The sequence below is a fragment of the Nerophis ophidion genome, linkage group LG04, assembly GCF_033978795.1.
Source record: "Nerophis ophidion isolate RoL-2023_Sa linkage group LG04, RoL_Noph_v1.0, whole genome shotgun sequence".
Classification (NCBI taxonomy): Eukaryota; Metazoa; Chordata; class Actinopteri; order Syngnathiformes; family Syngnathidae; genus Nerophis; species Nerophis ophidion.
Window position 1 is genome coordinate 55,598,276 of NC_084614.1, and position 19,114 is coordinate 55,617,389.

At 41.8% G+C, this 19,114-nt stretch overlaps 1 protein-coding gene across 2 annotated transcripts in view; it reads right to left on the reverse strand.

The window, feature by feature from the left end:
- Positions 1-19,114, reverse strand: part of LOC133551601 (protein phosphatase 3 catalytic subunit alpha-like) — a 72,930-nt gene that overhangs the window by 39,879 nt on the left and 13,937 nt on the right. For both annotated transcript variants that reach the window (XM_061898493.1, XM_061898492.1), the window contains exons 2-6: positions 9,558-9,758; positions 1,035-1,159; positions 602-713; positions 361-506; positions 154-293 (exon numbers count right to left, since the gene is read on the reverse strand). In XM_061898493.1, the coding sequence (XP_061754477.1) occupies positions 154-293; positions 361-506; positions 602-713; positions 1,035-1,159; positions 9,558-9,758 (724 nt within the window). The remainder of the gene's footprint in view (positions 1-153; positions 294-360; positions 507-601; positions 714-1,034; positions 1,160-9,557; positions 9,759-19,114) is intronic.

The window sequence follows — 19,114 nt, forward strand, 5'->3', positions numbered from 1 at the left end:
AGCCAAAACAGAAATGGTCAGTGGATCAATTTGTTCCATGAAAAATATACAAACGGATAGCAAGAAGTCCAATATAAAGTCTGATAGAGTACACTAGTGACTCTGAGGGACAGGAGTGGACACCTTGGCTTATTTCGGATGGGTAAGGCTCACCTGTAAAAGTAGGAGCAACCTCGCACTGTGTTGTGGCCGAAATATTCCTGGGTTTTCTCATTGCCAAAGTCCTCCAGAGGATCCGACCAAAGCAGGTCGCACATGGGCCCGAAAGCCGGCGGCTCCTTAAACCGATCCAACTGAACAGGAAGAACACAAGCGCAGTTCATAAAAAAAACAAATGACTCCAGCCAAATGCGGTATTACCTTTTTAATGTCGTCTAACGTGTGTATTTCGGGTGAGAGTCCGCCGTGGACACACAGAAACTGCTGGTTCATGAGCGCAGCCAGAGGAAGGCAGTCAAACGCATCCATACACGAGTCGTACACCTGCTCCGAATATTTGATTTTACCTGGCAGGCAAAGAGAGGAAACGGGTTGCATTACAACACTTTCTGACATGTGAGGTAAAATACAGACTATATGATAGACACTCAGGGGTACTCACATTCTTGTTTGAAGGTGAAATATTCTGTCAAATGTCTACATTCATGATTTCCACGCAGTAAAAATAGTGTCTTTGGATAGAGGATTTTCAGCGACCAAAGATATAAAACACACTGTTAAGAGAAAAATGAAAATGCAGTTGTTATTTTTACACAATAGGACATATAACTGAGTTATTTCCTACCAGGTGTGTCAGAAAAGGTTTCAGAACTGGTGTCACAAAAGCTATATTTCAAGTCCAAACTACAGTATTTACTCCTAAAAGTAATCTAACGCACTTTCCAAGGTTTCTCTGCCAAACGACACAAGAAGTCTTTGCAGACGTGCTCTTCGATCATTACCATTCCTGGAACTTTTCTGACACACCATATGTATTTATTATACACGTGCAAAAGCGTTCTATTCTGTTCTATTTTACTCTGCGATGGCCTCACCTCAATACTGAAGTAGCCACGGTCCACATAGTCCCCCAGGAACAGGTAACGTGTTGTGGCTGGTGATCCTCCAACTTCGAAAAGCTTCATCAGGTCAAAGAACTGCCCGTGGATGTCCCCGCATACTGCAAATCAACACAAGTACGTTGGATTTTAGAGTGTGAAAAACTGTATTCATTTGTTTTGTGTGGGTATGTACATTCAGTAAGTCCTGCAAAAAGCAAAATGATTTAATCAAAACTCTACATGAGCAAACGGGTGGAAAAACTCTGGGTAAATACTTTTTTAAAGTCACTTTAAAAGCTTTAACGAGTTCAAACCACTGCCAAGAAGGATGGCATGTGAATGATCAGTTTTTAAAAATATATATATTTTTCAATTAACACTTATTTTTACACTTGCAGTACTGAGATTTTGATTTCAGAAGTAGTAAGTTTGGAGTAATATGAATGGGAAATCAATAACATTTTTTTGGGACAAAATAACAAAATGAACAGAAATGAATAAATAACTTAAATTTTTCAAAACTGCAGTTCATTTTAATGTTTACCTTGTATGTCCTGGGTGGGGATCGAACCACTAGTTTTCTCTTGTTTGTAATTTTTTATCCGTCTGATTGCTCATGATTCATATTGCCGAGTGGACGTCAACTCGCTCTTATCTTTCTTCTCACTGCTGATTGGTCAGCTGCTGCGCCCTTTCAATCATTGTCACGTTGGCAAGAGGGCAGCCCCAGAAACCAAATCCATGAGCTTGTGAGAGGACTTAAGGTGACAATATTCAGCCTTAGCTGCCGTTTTTCCACCTGGTGCTAGTGTTTGACTTGTCTCCATTAAATAGCGTAACATAATTTTTATCATAATCTTTAGTGCGGGGTACGAAAACGTAATGCAATTTTTTTTAAAGGGATCTTTTTTAGAGTACAAAAAAATGCCACTCTACTAATAATTATTACATTTTTTGCTAAGAAATTATTTGGATTTGTTGTAAGAACAGGATCACTATACAAAAGTGGTGCATTTATTTTTCAAAACATTTCAATTTATTATTAATGAGATATATTATTCGATATTAGAGAAATTAGCTTTGAACATATTACTATAGTTTAGCATGAATTGACCTAAATTGGATTGGTTTTTGAAGACTTCTATGGAAATAAACCAACCGAAACTCAGATTTCGTTCGCCCGTACGCGGGTCACCAGGGCTCCCCTCTGGAGCCTGGCCCGGAGTTGGGGCACGATGGCAAGCGCCTGGTGGCCGGGCCTGTCTCCATAGGGCCCGGCCGGGCACAGCCCGAAGAGGCAACGTGGGTCCCCCCTCCAATGGGCTCACCACTCATGGGAGGGCCATAGAGGTCAAGTGCATTGTGTGCTGGGCGGAAGCCGAAGGCAGGGCACTTGGCGGTCCGATCCTTGGCTTCATAAGCTAGGTCTTGGGACGTGGAATGTCACCTCGCTGTGGGAAAAGGAGCCTGAGCTGGTGCGCGAGGTGGAAAAGTTCCGGCTGGATATAGTCGGACTCACTCCGACGCACAGCAAGAGCTCTAGAACCAGTTCTCTTGAGAGGTTGGGTGTTTTGTGAGCTGGGCGGAAGCCGAAGGCAGGGCCCTTGGTGGTCCAATCTTTGGTTACATAAGCTAGCTCTTGGGATGTGGATTGTCACCTCGCTGGGGGGGAAGGAACCTGAGCTAGTGCGCGGGGCGGGAAGTTCCGGCTGTATATAGTCGGACTCACTTCGACGCACAGCAAGGGCTCTGGAACCAGTTCTCTCGAGAGGGGTTGGACTCTCTTCCACACTGGCGTTGCATGCAGTGAGTGGCGACGGGATGGGGTAACAATTCTTGATGCCCCCCGGCTCAAAGCCTGACGTTGTTGGAGTTCAACCCAGTGCACGACAGGGTGGCTTCCCCCCGACTTTGGGTGGGGGGACAGCTACTGACTGTTGTTTGTACTAGCGCACCAAACAGCAATTCAGAGTGCCTATCCTTTTTTGGATACACTCGAGGGAGTACTGGAAAGTGCTACCCCGGGTGATTCCCTTGTCCTACTGGGGGACTTCAACGCTCATGTTGGCAACGACAGTGAAACCCTGGAGAGGCGTGATTGGGAAGAATGGCTGTCCGGATCTGAACCAGAGTGGTGTTTTGTTATTGGACTTTTGTGCTTGTCACGGATTGTCCATAACAAACACCATGTTCAAACAATAGGGTGTCCACATGTGCACTTGGCACCAGGAAACCCTAGGCCGCAGTTCCATGATCGACTTTGTAGTTGTGTCATCAGATTTGCGGCCTCATGTTTTGGACACTCGGGTGAAGGGAGGGGCGGAGCTTTCTACCGATCACCACCTGGTGGTGAATTGGCTGCGATGGTGGGGTTGTATGCCGGACAGACCTGGTAGGCCCAAACGCATTGTGATGGTCTGCTGGGAACGTCTAGCAGAGTCTCTTGTCAGAGAGAGTTTCAACTCCCACCTCCGGAAGAATTTTGAACATGTCACCAGGGAGGTGCTGGACATTGAGTCCGAGTGGACCATGTTCCGCACCTCTATTGTCGAGGCGGCTGATTGGAGCTGTGGCCGCAGGGTAGTTGGAGCCTATCGTGGTGGTAATCCTAGAACGAGTTGGTGGACACCGGCGGTGAAGAATGCCATCAGTCTGAAGATCCTATCGGGTTCTTTTGGCTCATAGGACTCCGGAGGCAGCGGACAGATACCGACAGACCAAACGGTGTGCGGCTTCAGCGGTCGTCGAGGCAAAAACTCGGACATGGGAGGAAATCGGGGAAGCTATGGAAAACGACTTCCGGACATCTTCAAAGCGATTCTGGACAACCATCCACCTCAGGAAGAGGAAGCAGTGTACTGTCAACACCTTGTATGGTAAGGATGGTGTTCTGCTGACTTTGACTCCGGATGTTGTGGATCGGTGGAGGGAATACTTCGAAGACCTCCTCAATCCCACCAACACGTCTTCCTGCGAGGAAGCACTGCTTGGGGAATCTGTGGTGGACTCTCCTATTTCTGGGGCTGAGGTTGCTGAAGTAGTCAAAAAGCTCCTCGGTGGCAAGGCCCCAGGGGTAATGGAGACCCACCCGGAGTTCCTTTAGGCCCTGGATGCTGTGGGGCTGTCTTGGTTGACAAGACTCTGCAGCATTGCGTCGACATCGGGGGGGGGGGGAAGGGGGATTGGCAGACCGGGCTGGTGGTTCCTCTCTTTAATAAGGGGAACCGGAGGGTGTGTTCCAACTATCGTGGAACTCTCTTAAACGGCAAGGTATATTCAGGTGTAGTGGAGAGGAGGCTACGCCGGATAGACAAACCTCGGATTCAGGAGGAACAATGTGGTTTTCGTCCTGATCGTGGAACTGTGGACCAGCTCTATACTCTCGGCAGGGTCCTTGAGGGTGCATGAGAGCTTGCCCAACTAGTCTACATGGGCTTTGTAGACTTGAAGAAGGCATCCGACCTTGTCCCTCGAGAAGTCCTGTGGGGAGTGCTTAGAGAGTATGGGATATCGGACTGTCTGATTGTGGCGGTCCGCTCCCTGTACAATCAGTGTCAGAGCTTGGTCTGCATTTCCGGAAGTAAGTTGGACACATTTCCAGTGAGGGTTGGACTCTGCCAAGGCTGCCCTTTGTGACCAATTCTGTTCATAACTTTTATGGGCAGATTTTCTAGGCGCAGTCAAGGCGTTAAGGGGATCCGGTTTGGTGGCCGCAGGATTAGGTCTCTGCTTTTTGCAGATGATGTCGTCCTGATGGCTTCATCTGGCCAGGATCTTCAGCTCTCACTGGATCAGTTCACAGCCGAGTGTGAAGCGACTGGGATGAGAATCAGCAAGTCTGAGTCCATGGTTCTCGCCCGGAAAAGTTTTAGAACAACGTTTCTTAAAATGCAATTACAAGAAATTTGGGGATTTCAACAGCTACGGTCCATAATATCATCAAAAGGTTCAGAGAGTCTGGCGAAATCACTCCACGTAAGCGGCATGGTTAGAAACCAACATTGAATGATGGTGACCTTCAATCCATCAGACGGCACTGTATCAAAAACCAACATCAATCTCTAAAGGATATCACCACATGGGCTCAGGAACACCTCAGAAAACCACTGTCACTAAATACAGTTGGTCTCTTCATCTGTAAGTGCAAGTTAAAGCTCTACTATGCAAAGCTAAAGCAATTTATTAACACCATCCAGAAACGGCGCCGGCTTCTCTGGGCCTGAGGTCTGACGAGTCCACATTTCAAATTTTTGGGGGAAATATTCGACATCGTGTCATCCAGGCCAAAGGGGAAGCGAATAATCCAGACTGTTATTGACGCAAAGTTCAAAAGCCAGAGTCTGTGATGGTATGGAGGTGCATTGGTACCCAAGGCATGGGTAACTTCCACATCCGTGAAGGCACCTTTAATGCTGAAATATACATACAGGTTTTGGAACAACATATGCTGCCATCCAAGCGCCGTCTTTTTCATGGACGCCCCTGCTTATTTCAGCAAGACAATGCCAAGCCACATTCAGCACGTGTTACAACAGCGTGGTTTCGTAAAAAAAGAGTGCGGGTAGTTTCCTGGCCCGCCTGCAGTCCAGACCTGTCTCCCATCGAAAATGTGTGGCGCATTATTAAGCGTAAAATACAACAGCAGAGATCCCGGACTGTTGAACGACTAAAGCTCTCCATAAAACAAGAATGAGAAAGAATTCCACTTTCAAAGCTTCAAGAATTAGTTTCCTCAGTTCCCAAACTTTATTGACAGTTGTTAAAAGAAAAGGTGATGTAACACAGTGGTGAACATGCCCCTTCCCAACTACTTTGGCACATGTTGCAGCCATGAAATTCAAAGTTAATTATTATTTGCAAAAAAAAAAAAACAAGGTTTATGAGTTTATCTTGTCTTTGTAGTGCATTGAATTGAATATGGGTTGAAAAGGATTTGCAAATCATTGTATTTTGTTTATATTATTAACATCTAACACAATTTCCCAACTCATATGGAAAAGGGGTTTGTACACTTATTCAGTACAAAATATTTAAATGGACAAGCGAATAACAGTGAAGACGCATGCTGTCTTCAGGGTCATAAAATTACATGTTTATGTTCCCTGGCTGAAAGGCTGTTGCCCTCCAAAGTGAAGCATGGAAGAGACGCAGACTTTTTTGTACTGAGCATTGTATGACTTCGCATTGCAAACCAACGTCTCATTTCCTCGCGGCCCTCAATTTTTCATTATCATCTCTCGCTCCGTCTCCCTCCTCTCTCCTATTCACCCTCCAGTCTCCTCTCTCTTTTCCTGTCTCCCCTATCAGCTCCACAGTGGCGTTCGCCCACTCAAAGCTTAGAGCGATGTGAGTGGGAGACCGCTGGTGTGACTAAAGCAATCAAACACACACACACACACACACACACACACACACACACACACACACACACACACACACACACACACACACACACACACACACACACACACACATGACCAAGTACGTACAGTACATGCACGTACACGAACAAACCCAGCGTCCAAGTAAAGATTTTGCGGGTGCACAAATGTCTCAATACGCACACACACGTACACACACACACGCACAACACAATAATATCACACAACTGCTTCATTGCTAATCCACAAAATTTCTATTTCTGTAAACTCATTTGCTGTGTGCCACCTTTTCAATGAAAAACTTTGCTGCTTCCAAATAACTATAATTAAGATTGTGGATGTCTAAGTAATTGCATAAAAGTGTTATGGGTTTGGTGTGCGACCTAAACTATTTCTAAAATCAACTAGTTGTATGCACAAATTAAACTATCAAAACTCATGTGTCATATTAAAGATGGAAAAATGGGCAAATTTGATGTAAATTTTCACTCTGTCCCTAAAGCATGTGAGATTTCTACTACATTTCCCCCTTCTTAATAATCTGACATAGTGAGTGGCTAAATATATTGGTCAGGCTTTGAAGCTGCAAAAATCTCAGCTTGAGAAAATGTATCCCTTGATGGCTGTACACCCAGAATAAAAATGGCTTCCTGGCATGTTTAGCTCGAAATAAAACTAGGCCACAACTTAGGTTGATCAGAGGGAGACACACTGGCAGGTTGAGACTCAGCCAACATTTGAAAGTGTTGCAGTTTCACCCTGGTCCCAGTTTCTGTTTATGATTTAGCACAAAAACAATGTGCAGTACAGTTTCTTCACAAAGGACTTATTTAAAAACATGTATGTCAAAGATTAAAACAAAAATTTGTTTGGGATATAATTTGTGATAAAAATACCTCCAGGGTGAATGATTTACAAAGAATGTGCTTATGTTACAGTCTCTCACACTTTTCAAATGATTTGATTTCCAACAAAAATATCTTGCCAAAATTCTTACCTTTGCCTGCCTATCATTCAGTGGACTTTGGTGACTCAATATTTGTACTTTTTTATTGACTACGACTGCAAAATAAGCCACCAAGGACCAAAGAAAGTTGTGAGTGCCAGCACTTTTGGTAAACACCCTTGAATTTAAGAAATAACTTGTGAAAAAAGTTCAAAGGTGGCATTAACATGGCTGTCCCTACAATCATCACTGTAAAATGAGTCTTAAAAAAGGTAAAAGTAATGTTAAATGTTAATTTGGCCATTTTATTCCTCACTTATATGTGGGGATGGGTACCTTTTGCATTCGAACCAGTGTTGAACAAATTCCCGGTACCTGAGAATGTTTACTGGTAATCAACGGTACACATTTTGGGTAGTTTTGTGTGTGCTCATGTTGTAATACATTTTTAATAATAAAATATTATTTCTGTTCTAACATTTAACACTGAGCTGATAACGATAACTGTGCTGTCCAGTTGTTATGTTCTGAGTCTCATTTGCAAGTATGCATTCATTTCAGTTTGTCCTCAATGCGTTGCAGTAGCAAGAAGGTAGTCTATTGCCATTTAATATAATGTGCCAATTTGTGTTCTGTTGAGCCCTACACAGTGTTTTGATTGTAAGTATTGTGCTTATTACACACCAGTTGTTTGATTGTAATGTGCATCTTAGTTGTAGTTTTCATGACATAATTTGGGGACCTTTAAATCGCCAAGTAAAACCGCTAATGCTAATCCGTAGGATAAATATGGCATATCTTATGTAAATTACCATTTAGCAAACGGCATAGTTAAATTGCAATTCCATTCAATTGCATATTCCTTTGAGCATTTAACTGTTTGGGTGCGAATCTGATTGTTGATTTTGCAGATATTTTTTAATCTGATCCAAATAAATCTGATTGATTGATTGAGTAACTAAATAAGTGCTTAAGCAGGTGCAGAGTTTGCAACCGGCCGTGACGTCACAACCAACCAAGGATTGCATGAATCGCTAGTCGGTACCTATAAAAGTATCAAACTTAGTACCCATCCCTAATGATAGAAATTCCTACCAGTTTGAATGCATTTCAAATAATTTGCTTACGCAGTGGTACCTCGGGTTTTCGTACAACCCACTTTGCGTATGATTTGGTTTTCAACCAAAAATTAGCCTCGGTTTTTATATGCAGTCTTGGTTATCGTACAGCCAAATATTACCCATATCAAACTTGTCCGCTTGCCTGCCTATCATTCAGAGGAATCAAAAACTGCCCAGACAAACAATATCCGATGCTGGTGAGTATGAGTATGATGCAAAATAAGCCACCATGACGCCAAAGCACCAGCACTTTGATAAAGAAGGTGAGAAACACTGTTGAATACAAGACAAAACTTGTAGCAAAGTTTGAATGCGGCATCAGTACGGCTCTCCTCTCTCCGCCACCCTCTTTGCTCATCGCCAACAAAAATCTTCAATGAAGGTAAGTCACATTGTTTTTTGCATAGGAAGCAAGAATTATTTCCCTGTTTTCTGCTAATATTTTTTAGTGTCTGGAATGGATAATTTGGATTTTCATTATTTTTTTAAGAGAGAAAATTGCTTCGGTTTTCGTAAATGTCGGTTTTTGTCTTACCTTTCAGAACAAATTAGTGATAAAACCGAGGTTGCGTCATAATGCCGACATTTAATCATTATCGAATGTGCATGCTTTCCTATTGAACAGGGTTCATAAACATTTGTTTTTATTGTTTGGTCGATTGCTGGAGTAAACTTCTTTGAGAAGATGTTTTACAAACTTTTTACCACCTCATAAATAATTTTTTTCTTTACCGCCACTGTTTTTGCCACATCCACCATTGGAGACATTCTTAAGTATTTTTCTCTCCCCCGTCTATCTTGATTACAATGGTTGCTGTTTTTCTCCCGATCTTGTCATCTTTCTCACAAATCAACTACCTTATTGCCCCTTGTGTTCCATACGCAACTGTGTCTCCTCTGCGTGATTAAATGAGCCTAATTAAATCCCAATTTTCAGCCCAGTCGTTTGTTATTCTGATCCTGATTGTGTAGCTCCTCTTACTGCAGTTCTTTCTAGAGCTTCAGTTCAAGTATTACTGTATGTTGACCATTGCATCCTATAGCTCTACTATCCAAACGTCTAAACTACCTGTGACTGGAGCCTCGATGTCCAGTATAGTTTTCTCCTGGCGAAGGATTGCCGCCCCTTCGTTGATGATTCTCAACGCAACAGCTTCCTCCACGCGACCTTCTTTGGTGAGGTGGGCCTTCAGGAGATCCACTCGAGGCTTCGCTTCGCAGTCGAACACTTCCTTCATGGTCAGACGGTGGCTTAAGGGGAAGGGGACAGCTGTGGATGGAGCACAAACACTGTAAACAACATTTTTTTTTAAAGTAGAAGGAGGTAGATGGATGACTATGGACGTAAAATCCCATTTGGGAAGCCATGTACCATATTGCCTAAAGGTAATACAGAGCTGCTGCATCCATCTTCTGCCGTATACGTGCAACATAGTCTAAAAATATGCACTGGGACAATGAATCCATTTGCAGACTCAAACAGTAAATTATTCAAAAGTACGTCTGACACCATTATTCTTGCGGAATAGGCATATGATTTGTTTTTTCCAAATGGCGACAGACATGCAGCAACAACAACCACAACATTTTTATATTTGGTACCTGTTTCATCAGAACAGTGCACGATGGCCTCTGAAATAATTGATCTCAGGTGTAAATGCAGTGCAAACACAAAGGACAACAAAACAAACATTTTTTGTTTGCATTGGCAGCAAATGAACACAACCTGAGCTAACATGAACATGCCCTCAATTCATCCAGCACTCTCTCTGGATTGCAGAAGCCTCTGGCCATTAAAATGCACCACAGACTGGCTGGGAAACTGTGCAAAAGAGATCATTATTTCTGTGTCGGAAAAGGTTATTTATTAGATGTGCTCTGATCCGTGTGTACTGTGGCGACCAGCTTTCAGGCTCCGTGTATTGACGTTAATCTATAGATCATCTGGCTTAAGGGAGGAACTCTTTATACACGAGGGCACTGTAAATAATTCAGATTAACTGGAGGAAATAAGACAGATGATCGTGAAGTTGCAAATACCTTTTCTGGTCACATGAGCATCCACACAGCACTGCACGTTTAGCAAGTCAGCAAGAAGCATGCCTGCCATATTTTAGCCCTGCATAGGCGAGCACGGGGCCCTCGGCAGTGCCAAGCACAGGGAAGAAAAAGGAACGTGTCTCAAAGCTTAAAGTGAACATGATCAACATGCTCTTTAATAATGAATGCTTGGCTAGAAAACTCTCAAAGTCGCTGCTACCGGGATAATGAGGCGAGCGCCAGCAAGTGTTTTTAATTGGAAGGAGGAAAGGAAAGGGAGTGTGTGTCTGTGTGTGGGGGGGGGGGTGTTCACAGCGTGCAGTGTGTATCTGTGATGGCGACGTGCGCTTTGACACATTAGCAGCACACATTCTGCACTGTCAACACATACACATATAAGTGTTGGAAGTTGGAGATGGGTTGATGTCATCACTGCATGTGAAGTATTTGGTTAGCAATGCGATCTTGCTTTATTTAGTGCACATGCAGTCAACCGAAGAGCCAAACTAAATGGCACATGAATGCTTGCAGCATCTCACAGGTTAATGGGCAAATGAATAAAATAAGAGCTGGGATACAAATGGGGTTCAACAAACAAGCACACGCACACACACACATCATGATTTACAGTGGAAACATGAAAGACTCGAGCAGCAGAGTCAAACTATGAAATACTGTATGTTGCTGGGCAACAGCAGCAGCAGTTAATTGTTGGCGTTTAGCCAGTGCCGAGGCAGAAAAATGCCTCTGCCGTTCTTATAAACGCTGCTGGAAATGCACATCAAATTTCATATTGAGGAGTTTCGACCAACTCCGCAGTGGCACCATCAAAACGGCAGGTTTTGCAAGGTGCTGGTTAAAGACACCACAAGGCAATGTTGCGTTGCTAATGAGCAACCTTGAGTTCAGTAAGGAAATGCTCAATGTATTCTCAGCTCGGCTTAACAAGACAGCGCCTGCTTACGGAAGGTCCAATTAACAAAGGCACACCAGAGTCTTGGTAGCATCGCCACATTTGATACATATGGGAGGAAGGAAATGTACTGTACATGCAGTATCATATAGTCATAATCATAATGGGGTCTTAAATATAGATGCAGCTAAATTACAGTTAATTCTCCGAGTAACACGTCCTCTATTTAACTAACTGCCAAGTTATGGGCTGTGTGGTCTACAAAAGCAAATAACTACGGGCATCTCTAATTACTTGTGCATGGTCAAAAAACTCTGGCATTAAAGTTAAAGTTAAAGTACCAATGATTGTCACACACATAATAAATGTGGCGAAATTGTTCTCTGCATTTGACCCATCACCCTGGATCACCCCCTGGGAGGTGAGGGGAGCAGTGGGCAGCAGCAGTGCCGCGCCCAGGAATCATTTATGGTGATTTAACCCCCAATTCCAACCCTTAATGCTGAGTGCCAAGCAGGGAGGTAATGGGTCCCATTTTTATAGTCTTTGGTATGACTCGGCCGGGATTTGAACTCACATTAACAACTGTGGCTGTAGGCAACCTCCTTGGGTAGTATTTTTTTTAATGTTAAAACACAATATGGTTGCAGTTACACCAATCTCGAATATAACTACAGTCTACAGTACTCCCAAAGTTTATTTTATGGCATCACGCTCCAACTGATGTTGGACCTGTAAAGGCACTGGGAAAAACGTTAATACCGCAATGAAGACAGTTGTAAGCATAAAATAACACAAATTCAAGAAAAAACAGGGTGCAGCACATATTTTAGGCCCTCATACATGCTATAAGCCTGTAAAAGTCCCTTCCCACTCACCCTACACTGTAGTCTATAGTTAGGTCGTTTTATGAATTGTGTTGAGTTTCAAAAACCAGATCAACAGATTTTAGCTAGTGTGGCTGAGCGACCGTACGTTGCGTAAACCAAGTTCCCACCACCTTTAAGGAAAACTGAAGTTTTTTGGGGATATTTGCCCATCATCCCATACTTGCCAACCCTCCCAGATTTTCCAGGAGACTCCCGAAATTCAGCGCCTCTCCCGAAAACCTCCTGGAAGAAATTTTCTCCCAAAAATCTCCCGAAATTCAGCCGGAGCTGGAGGCCACGCCCCCTCCAGCTCCATGCGGACCTGAGTGGGGACAGCCTTTTTTCACGTCTGCTTTTCCACAATATAAACAGCTTGCCTGCCCAATCACGTCACATTTACGGATTTTAATAAAAAAAAAATGCACACAGAAGGAGACGAAGCAGAAGAACGAGGAAGTTAAAGCCATGGCGACGCCGTCAACGAGCAAAATGAAGAAATACGCTTGCAAGTTCCAAAACGATTGGAAACAATTTCAGTTTATCCAGGAGAGTTCCAAGGGGAAGGGGTATGTTGCCTGTACATTTTGTAGAACAGACTTTTTCATTGAACACGTGGCCGAAAGGATATACTCAGTTGCTCCTTATGGGTCCTGGTTAGCGCCTTGCACGGCAGCTCCCGCCATCAGTGTGTGAATGTGTGTGTGAATGGGTGAATGTGGAAATACTGTCAAAGCGCTTTGGGCTCCTTAAAAAGAAGTAGAAAAGTGCAATACAAGTACAACCAACAATAACAACAACAACAACAGCCATGAACGGTCAGCGAAGCACAAAGCGTCCGCAGCGCAGCATCGTTCACAACCCAGTATTACGGGCCACCTCGCAAAAAGTAGACACGATGGTGTAACTTATGCTGAGACAAAGATGGCTATGCTGATAGCTGGAAGCAACATCCCGTTCTCCTTTGCAGATGTCTACAACAAATCCGTGAAGGATATGTTTCCGGATTTGGAGATCGCTCGCCAGTACGCAAATAGCAGAACAAAGTTTACTCAAACAGTGAAAGGTACGTGTTGTTGTTTTTTTTTTAGTAACCAGCAAGCAAAGTACAGTTAGTAGAACAACTGTGTTTTTATTACTGAGTATTTGATAAGTGCCGTCTGAAATTCAACTATTTCTTTTATTTATATATATATAATAAAATAAAAATATATAGCTAGAATTCACTGAAAGTCAGGTATTTCATACATATATGCATATATATGTATGAAATATATATGAAATACTCGAGTTGGTGAATTGTAGCTGAAAATATACTCCTACCCTCTTAACCACGCCCCCAACCACACCCGCGCCCCAACCACATCCCCGACCACGCCTCTGCCCCGCCCCCAACCACACCCCCACATCCCAAAATCGGAGGTCTCAAAGTTGGCAAGTATGCATAATCCACAATCCCTTTGTGAGATAAAAACACACATATTTCTCTTTTCTGTGCATTCTAAATAGTGAAAAACTGATAGTAAGAGGCGGCTAACAATGCAGGTTTATTCTACCTGTAATGGTAAATGGCTTATACTCGTATAGTGCTTTTCTACCTTTTTAAGGAACTCAAAGCGCTTTGACACTATTTCCACATTCACCCATGCACACACACATTCACACACTGATGGCGGGAGCTGACATGCAAGGCGCTAACCAGGTCCCATCAAGAGCAAGGGTGAAGTGTCTTGCTCAAGGACACAACGGACGTGACTAGGATGGTACAAGGTGGGGAATGAACCAGGAATCCCCAGTTTGCTGGCAAAGCCACTCTCCCAACTGCGCCACGCCGTCCCCCTTTAAAGCACTTTTTTTTTTTTTTTTAAAGTGGAGATTGTAAGTCATTGTTTTATGTTTTTATTTGAAATGTTTTGCTATAGTGCTTTGTGATGACGCTCCAAGGCTCTCATGAAGTCTGCCATTAGTGGTAAAAAACACACACGGCCTGATTTACTAAAATCCAAATACCACACGCTAAAGAGCGTGTGCAGTCTCTAAAATTGCGTGTACTATTGTGCTTAATGCGTGTGATCTAGTAAGACCGTGTGTACAATTCAAAGGTGATGCAGACCGCTTTATTTAAATGAGGATTTTGCGTGTACTTTACGGGGCCATCACCACGAAGACACTCGATCATTTACTGCACATTCATTTTATCATGCTCTTGCCTGCCGGGTTTGCTATGTTTTTAACACAGCATCAGACATCTACCACTTTTTATGGCCATTTTAGACAAAGTCTATAGTGCATCTACAATGGAGCGTTGCATGTTGTCTTCTGCTCACTTAACAGACACAGTCCACTTTGCACATGTTTAGTAGATCAGCTTTGCGTGTGCTATCAAGTTTCCATGTGTTTTAGTTCATGCTAACCTTCAGTAAATCAGGCCCATAAAGGGAATTCTTTGCTGTTGTAGTTGACGGAAGTAGCGCTCTGTAAAATCAGTGTGCTAAGGAAAGAAGTTAGGGCGGTGCTGGTGCCTACTTCAGCTATAATCGGGCGGAAGGCAGCGTACACCCTGGACAGGTCGCCACCTCATCGGTTTTTGGAGGTTTTTAGATGGCATTCTTGACAGAATAGAACAGGGGTCACCAATGCGGTGCCACCAGGTAGCCAATGAGGACCAAATGAGTAGCCCGCTGGCCTGTTCTAAAAATAGCTCAAATAGCAGCACTCACTAGTGAGCTGCCTCTATTTTTTAAATTTTATTTATTTACTAGCAAGCTGGTCTCGCTTTGCTTGACATTTTTATTCTAAGAGAGACAAAACTCAAATAGAATTTGAAAATCAAAGAAAATATAAGCAGAAGATGGATGGATGGATGGATTTATTTATTAAAGGTAAATTGAGCAAATTGGCTATTTCTGGCAATATATTTAAGTGTTTATCAAATTGGTAGCCCTTCGCATTAATCAGTACCCAAGACGTAGCTCTTGGTTTCAAAAAGGTTGGTGACCCCTGGAATAAATAATATCCCCACCTGCATTGTTACTGTAGCTGATTTACAATAAATTTAGAACACACAGAAAAGAGGCAAACGTGTGCCTCATTTAAGGATTGTGGATGAGGGGCAAAAATCCTAAAAAAAAAAAGTGTATGTTCTCTTTTGGCTCATTGGCTTGCACTGCTCAACTAGCAGGAATTTGTGAACTTGTCTTTGAACCGCGGAAAATTTGGAAGACTGGACCACGCGTTACACAGGCCTGTTAATGTACGCCAATATGCTGTGACACAACTATTCCAATTTCCTTCCTATAGGTTACTTCAAAACTCTTAAAGCAACCTTGACCTTTTATGAGTCCTAACAAGTGAAATTAAGTATTTTGCATTCTTTGCAAGGTGGGCGTACTCTCAGATTCAAGCATCTTTTTAACATTCATAGCAAAATTGTTCCTATTTTAACATTAATGCTGTCAATTCATATAGATTAAATATCGACATAAAAGAAAGAATATTTCAAAAATTCACAAAAGGTGTACATTCGGCCTGCCAAAACTTTTCCTTTGGCCAACTGAACATCAGCCATATGGGCTTGATGAAACCATGCAATCTCGGGTTGGTCATGGGTGTAGTACCCCCGCTACACCACTGGGGCCAACAGCAATGAATGTTTCACAATGAAGCAGCAGTGGGGTGTGTAGAAGAAGAACAAAAATAGCACTATCAACCCTGAAAAAAATCTAAATAAATAGCAAAAATATGACTTTTAAAGACGACTGGACAACAAAGTGCGAATGTTCTGCCCCGAGCAAGTGCGAGTCATTATTCCTGTCTGACTTTTTTAGACACAGTATTTTAGACAAGCAGCAACAACGGTACAAATCTACACGTCATCAAAAAACCTGGTTAAATGTTTTAAAGTAGATTTTGTGCGTAAATATATTTAGTTAGTTTTGCATTGAAATTACTGACTATGTGACGCGTTTTGTATTTCGAAGTCGTGCTGTTTTTTGTCTGAGGGCAACCCTGGCCATTAAAGCTTGTTTAACACATATAGCGTTAAATTTGACAAGTACCGGGCCATAATGCTACACCTTAGGTTTATTTGTGATGAGTCACATACATTGTGTGTTTGAGTTATAAAAAAACCCTATGGACGTTATACTTTTGTAATTTTTATTTTATGTTTGTATTTTCAGTCTTATGAACCTTAACAAAAGAAGAAGTGTACAGCAATAAAACTGAGGAAGGAAAATAATTCAAAAGAAGAAACATAAATTCTCGACAAAATGTCTGGAGCTTCAGTTTCTTCATACTGTTAACTATCTGTTGATCTGGAAAAGAGTAGCGAGGGCTGACTAATTAATTTATTGATGGTGCAGTGTAACGTTTACGTTGGAAATAAATAGAAAAATATCTACGGAGGCAATTTTCTTAAAAAACTTTCAAACTTCGATTTTCGGCCCCTGAGCCTTGGGCTCTTGAAACTGCATCCCTCTTCATTATGTAGTTGAATAGCCCTGGCGCACACACACGCACGCACGCACACACTCTCACACACACACACACACACACACACACACACACACACACACACACACACGCACACACACACACACACACACACACACACACACACACACAGGCCTTCTTCATAAATTTGATTTAGTATTACTTTTATATTATTTTTTTGGTGTTTTTTTCCGGAGTTTCTTGAATTATTTAACTAAATGCACTGCAGTTTAATTCAATTCAATTCACCAATTTATTTCGAACACAACAAACCATCCACAAAATTTAAACAACTAAGCATCTCCAATGAAATGTATTATTCTGAAAAAAAACAATAGTATTATTTAGAGAACAATTTAAAATAAATCCTTAATCATGTGAGAAACGACATGCATAACTGCTGCTAAAGTCATCTCCAGCACGCTTTCCCAGTTACTATAGTTTACAAAGAATGTCTGAATCCTGGCTGTTTGCCCTTTCTGCTCTTGCTGCTATGTTACTTGTGGACTATACTTAAATGATCATGTGATCAAAGATAGCCCTATTTTCCTTGCCACTTGTCTCATGAGCTCCTAATCATTGAAAAGTTAAATCGGCCATCATACAGCAAATCGGCAGATTTTGCATATAACAATCAACACCTGCTTCCAATTAACGCCCCCTCTTCTTTCCGGTTTAGAAAAATGAACGCCCCCGGGTATAATTGGAGCATTTATGGTATAGCAGGTGCATGCAGGAATGAAAGGTTGCATTGTATTTTGATTTGAAGGGAGATGTATTGTCTGCTGTGTTATTAACTTTGCAATGTGATTATCAGCCACATTACCTAAGCCTGACTCAGTTAGGTTTAAGTCTTGATTTGGACCCCACTGTGGAGTTATCACGTTTACCCTGGTACTAGGTTTTTTCCCACAGTTAAAAAACATGCTTGAGACTATAAATAGCCCACAGGCGTGAATGTGAGTGTGAATGCCTGTGTGTATATACATTTTGGGCGTGATCTACTGAGATCCAAACACCACGCGCTAAACAGTCTCTGCATACATAAAATAGTGTGTACTATTAGTGGGCATGACAGTGTTATCTATTAACACCTTGTATACAATTTATAACTGGTGCAGACTATTCAAATGAGGTTTTTGCGTGTACTACATGGCTTTATATGAAGACACATATTACTGTCATCATGCTTCTTCCTACTGTGAGGTTTTTTTCTGGGCATTTAAAAAGCAGTCCTGCAGTGCATCTACAAAACAACTGCTGAAGGTGCGCTCATGGAAGATGCCAGTGTGCGCTGGATTGCTTCAGACACATTAAAATGCATATTGCAAGAAGTTATTTTTTTAACAATATCTCCAATATGAAAAAAAAATTTTGTTTTGAAAAATTCCAGTAGTCAACAAAATGCATACATTTATTTTGTCTTAATCAACCCCTTAAGTCAGTGTTTCTCAAATGGGGGTACGTGTACCCCTGTCGGTACTTGAAGGTATGCCAAGGGCTATGTGAGATTTTTTTAAAAATCTAAAAATAGCAACAATTCAAAAATCCTTTATAAATATATATTTATTGAATTATACTTCAACAAAATATGAATGTAAGTTCATAAACTGTGAAAAGAAATGCAACAATGCAATATTCAGTGTTGACAGCTAAATTTTTTTGTGGACATGTTCCATATATATTGATGGTAAAGATTTCTTTTTTTGTGAAGAAATGTTAAGAATGAAGTTCATGAATCCAGATGGATCTCTATTACAATCCCCAAAGAGGGCACTTTAAGTTGATGATTACTTCTATGTCTAGAAATCTTTATTTATAATTGAATCACTTGTTTATTTTTCAATAAGTTTTTAGTTATTTTTATATATTTTTTCCCAAATAGTTCAAGAAAAACCACTAAAAATGAGCAATATTTTGCACTGTTATACAATTTAATAAATCAGAAACTGATGACATAGTGCTGTGTTTTACTTCTTTATCTCTGTTTTTCAACCAAAAATGCTTTGCTCTGATTAGGGGGTACTTGAATTAAAAAAAATGTTCACAGGGGGTACATCACTGAAAAAAGGTTGAAAACCACTGCCTTAAGTTATCCAGCAGCTATAAAATGATGTTGCAGAGTAGACAATGTCTAATATTTGCACGTCCTTTCTAGTGGTACTAAATATAGAAACAAAATAGCGGCTGCAGAACATTTTCATTCTTGATCAATCAATAAAATGTGCTTATATAGCCCTGAATCACGAGTGTCTCAAAGGGCTGCACTGTTGATAGATCACAATGTGTGGTAAATAATTATGTTGGCATTTT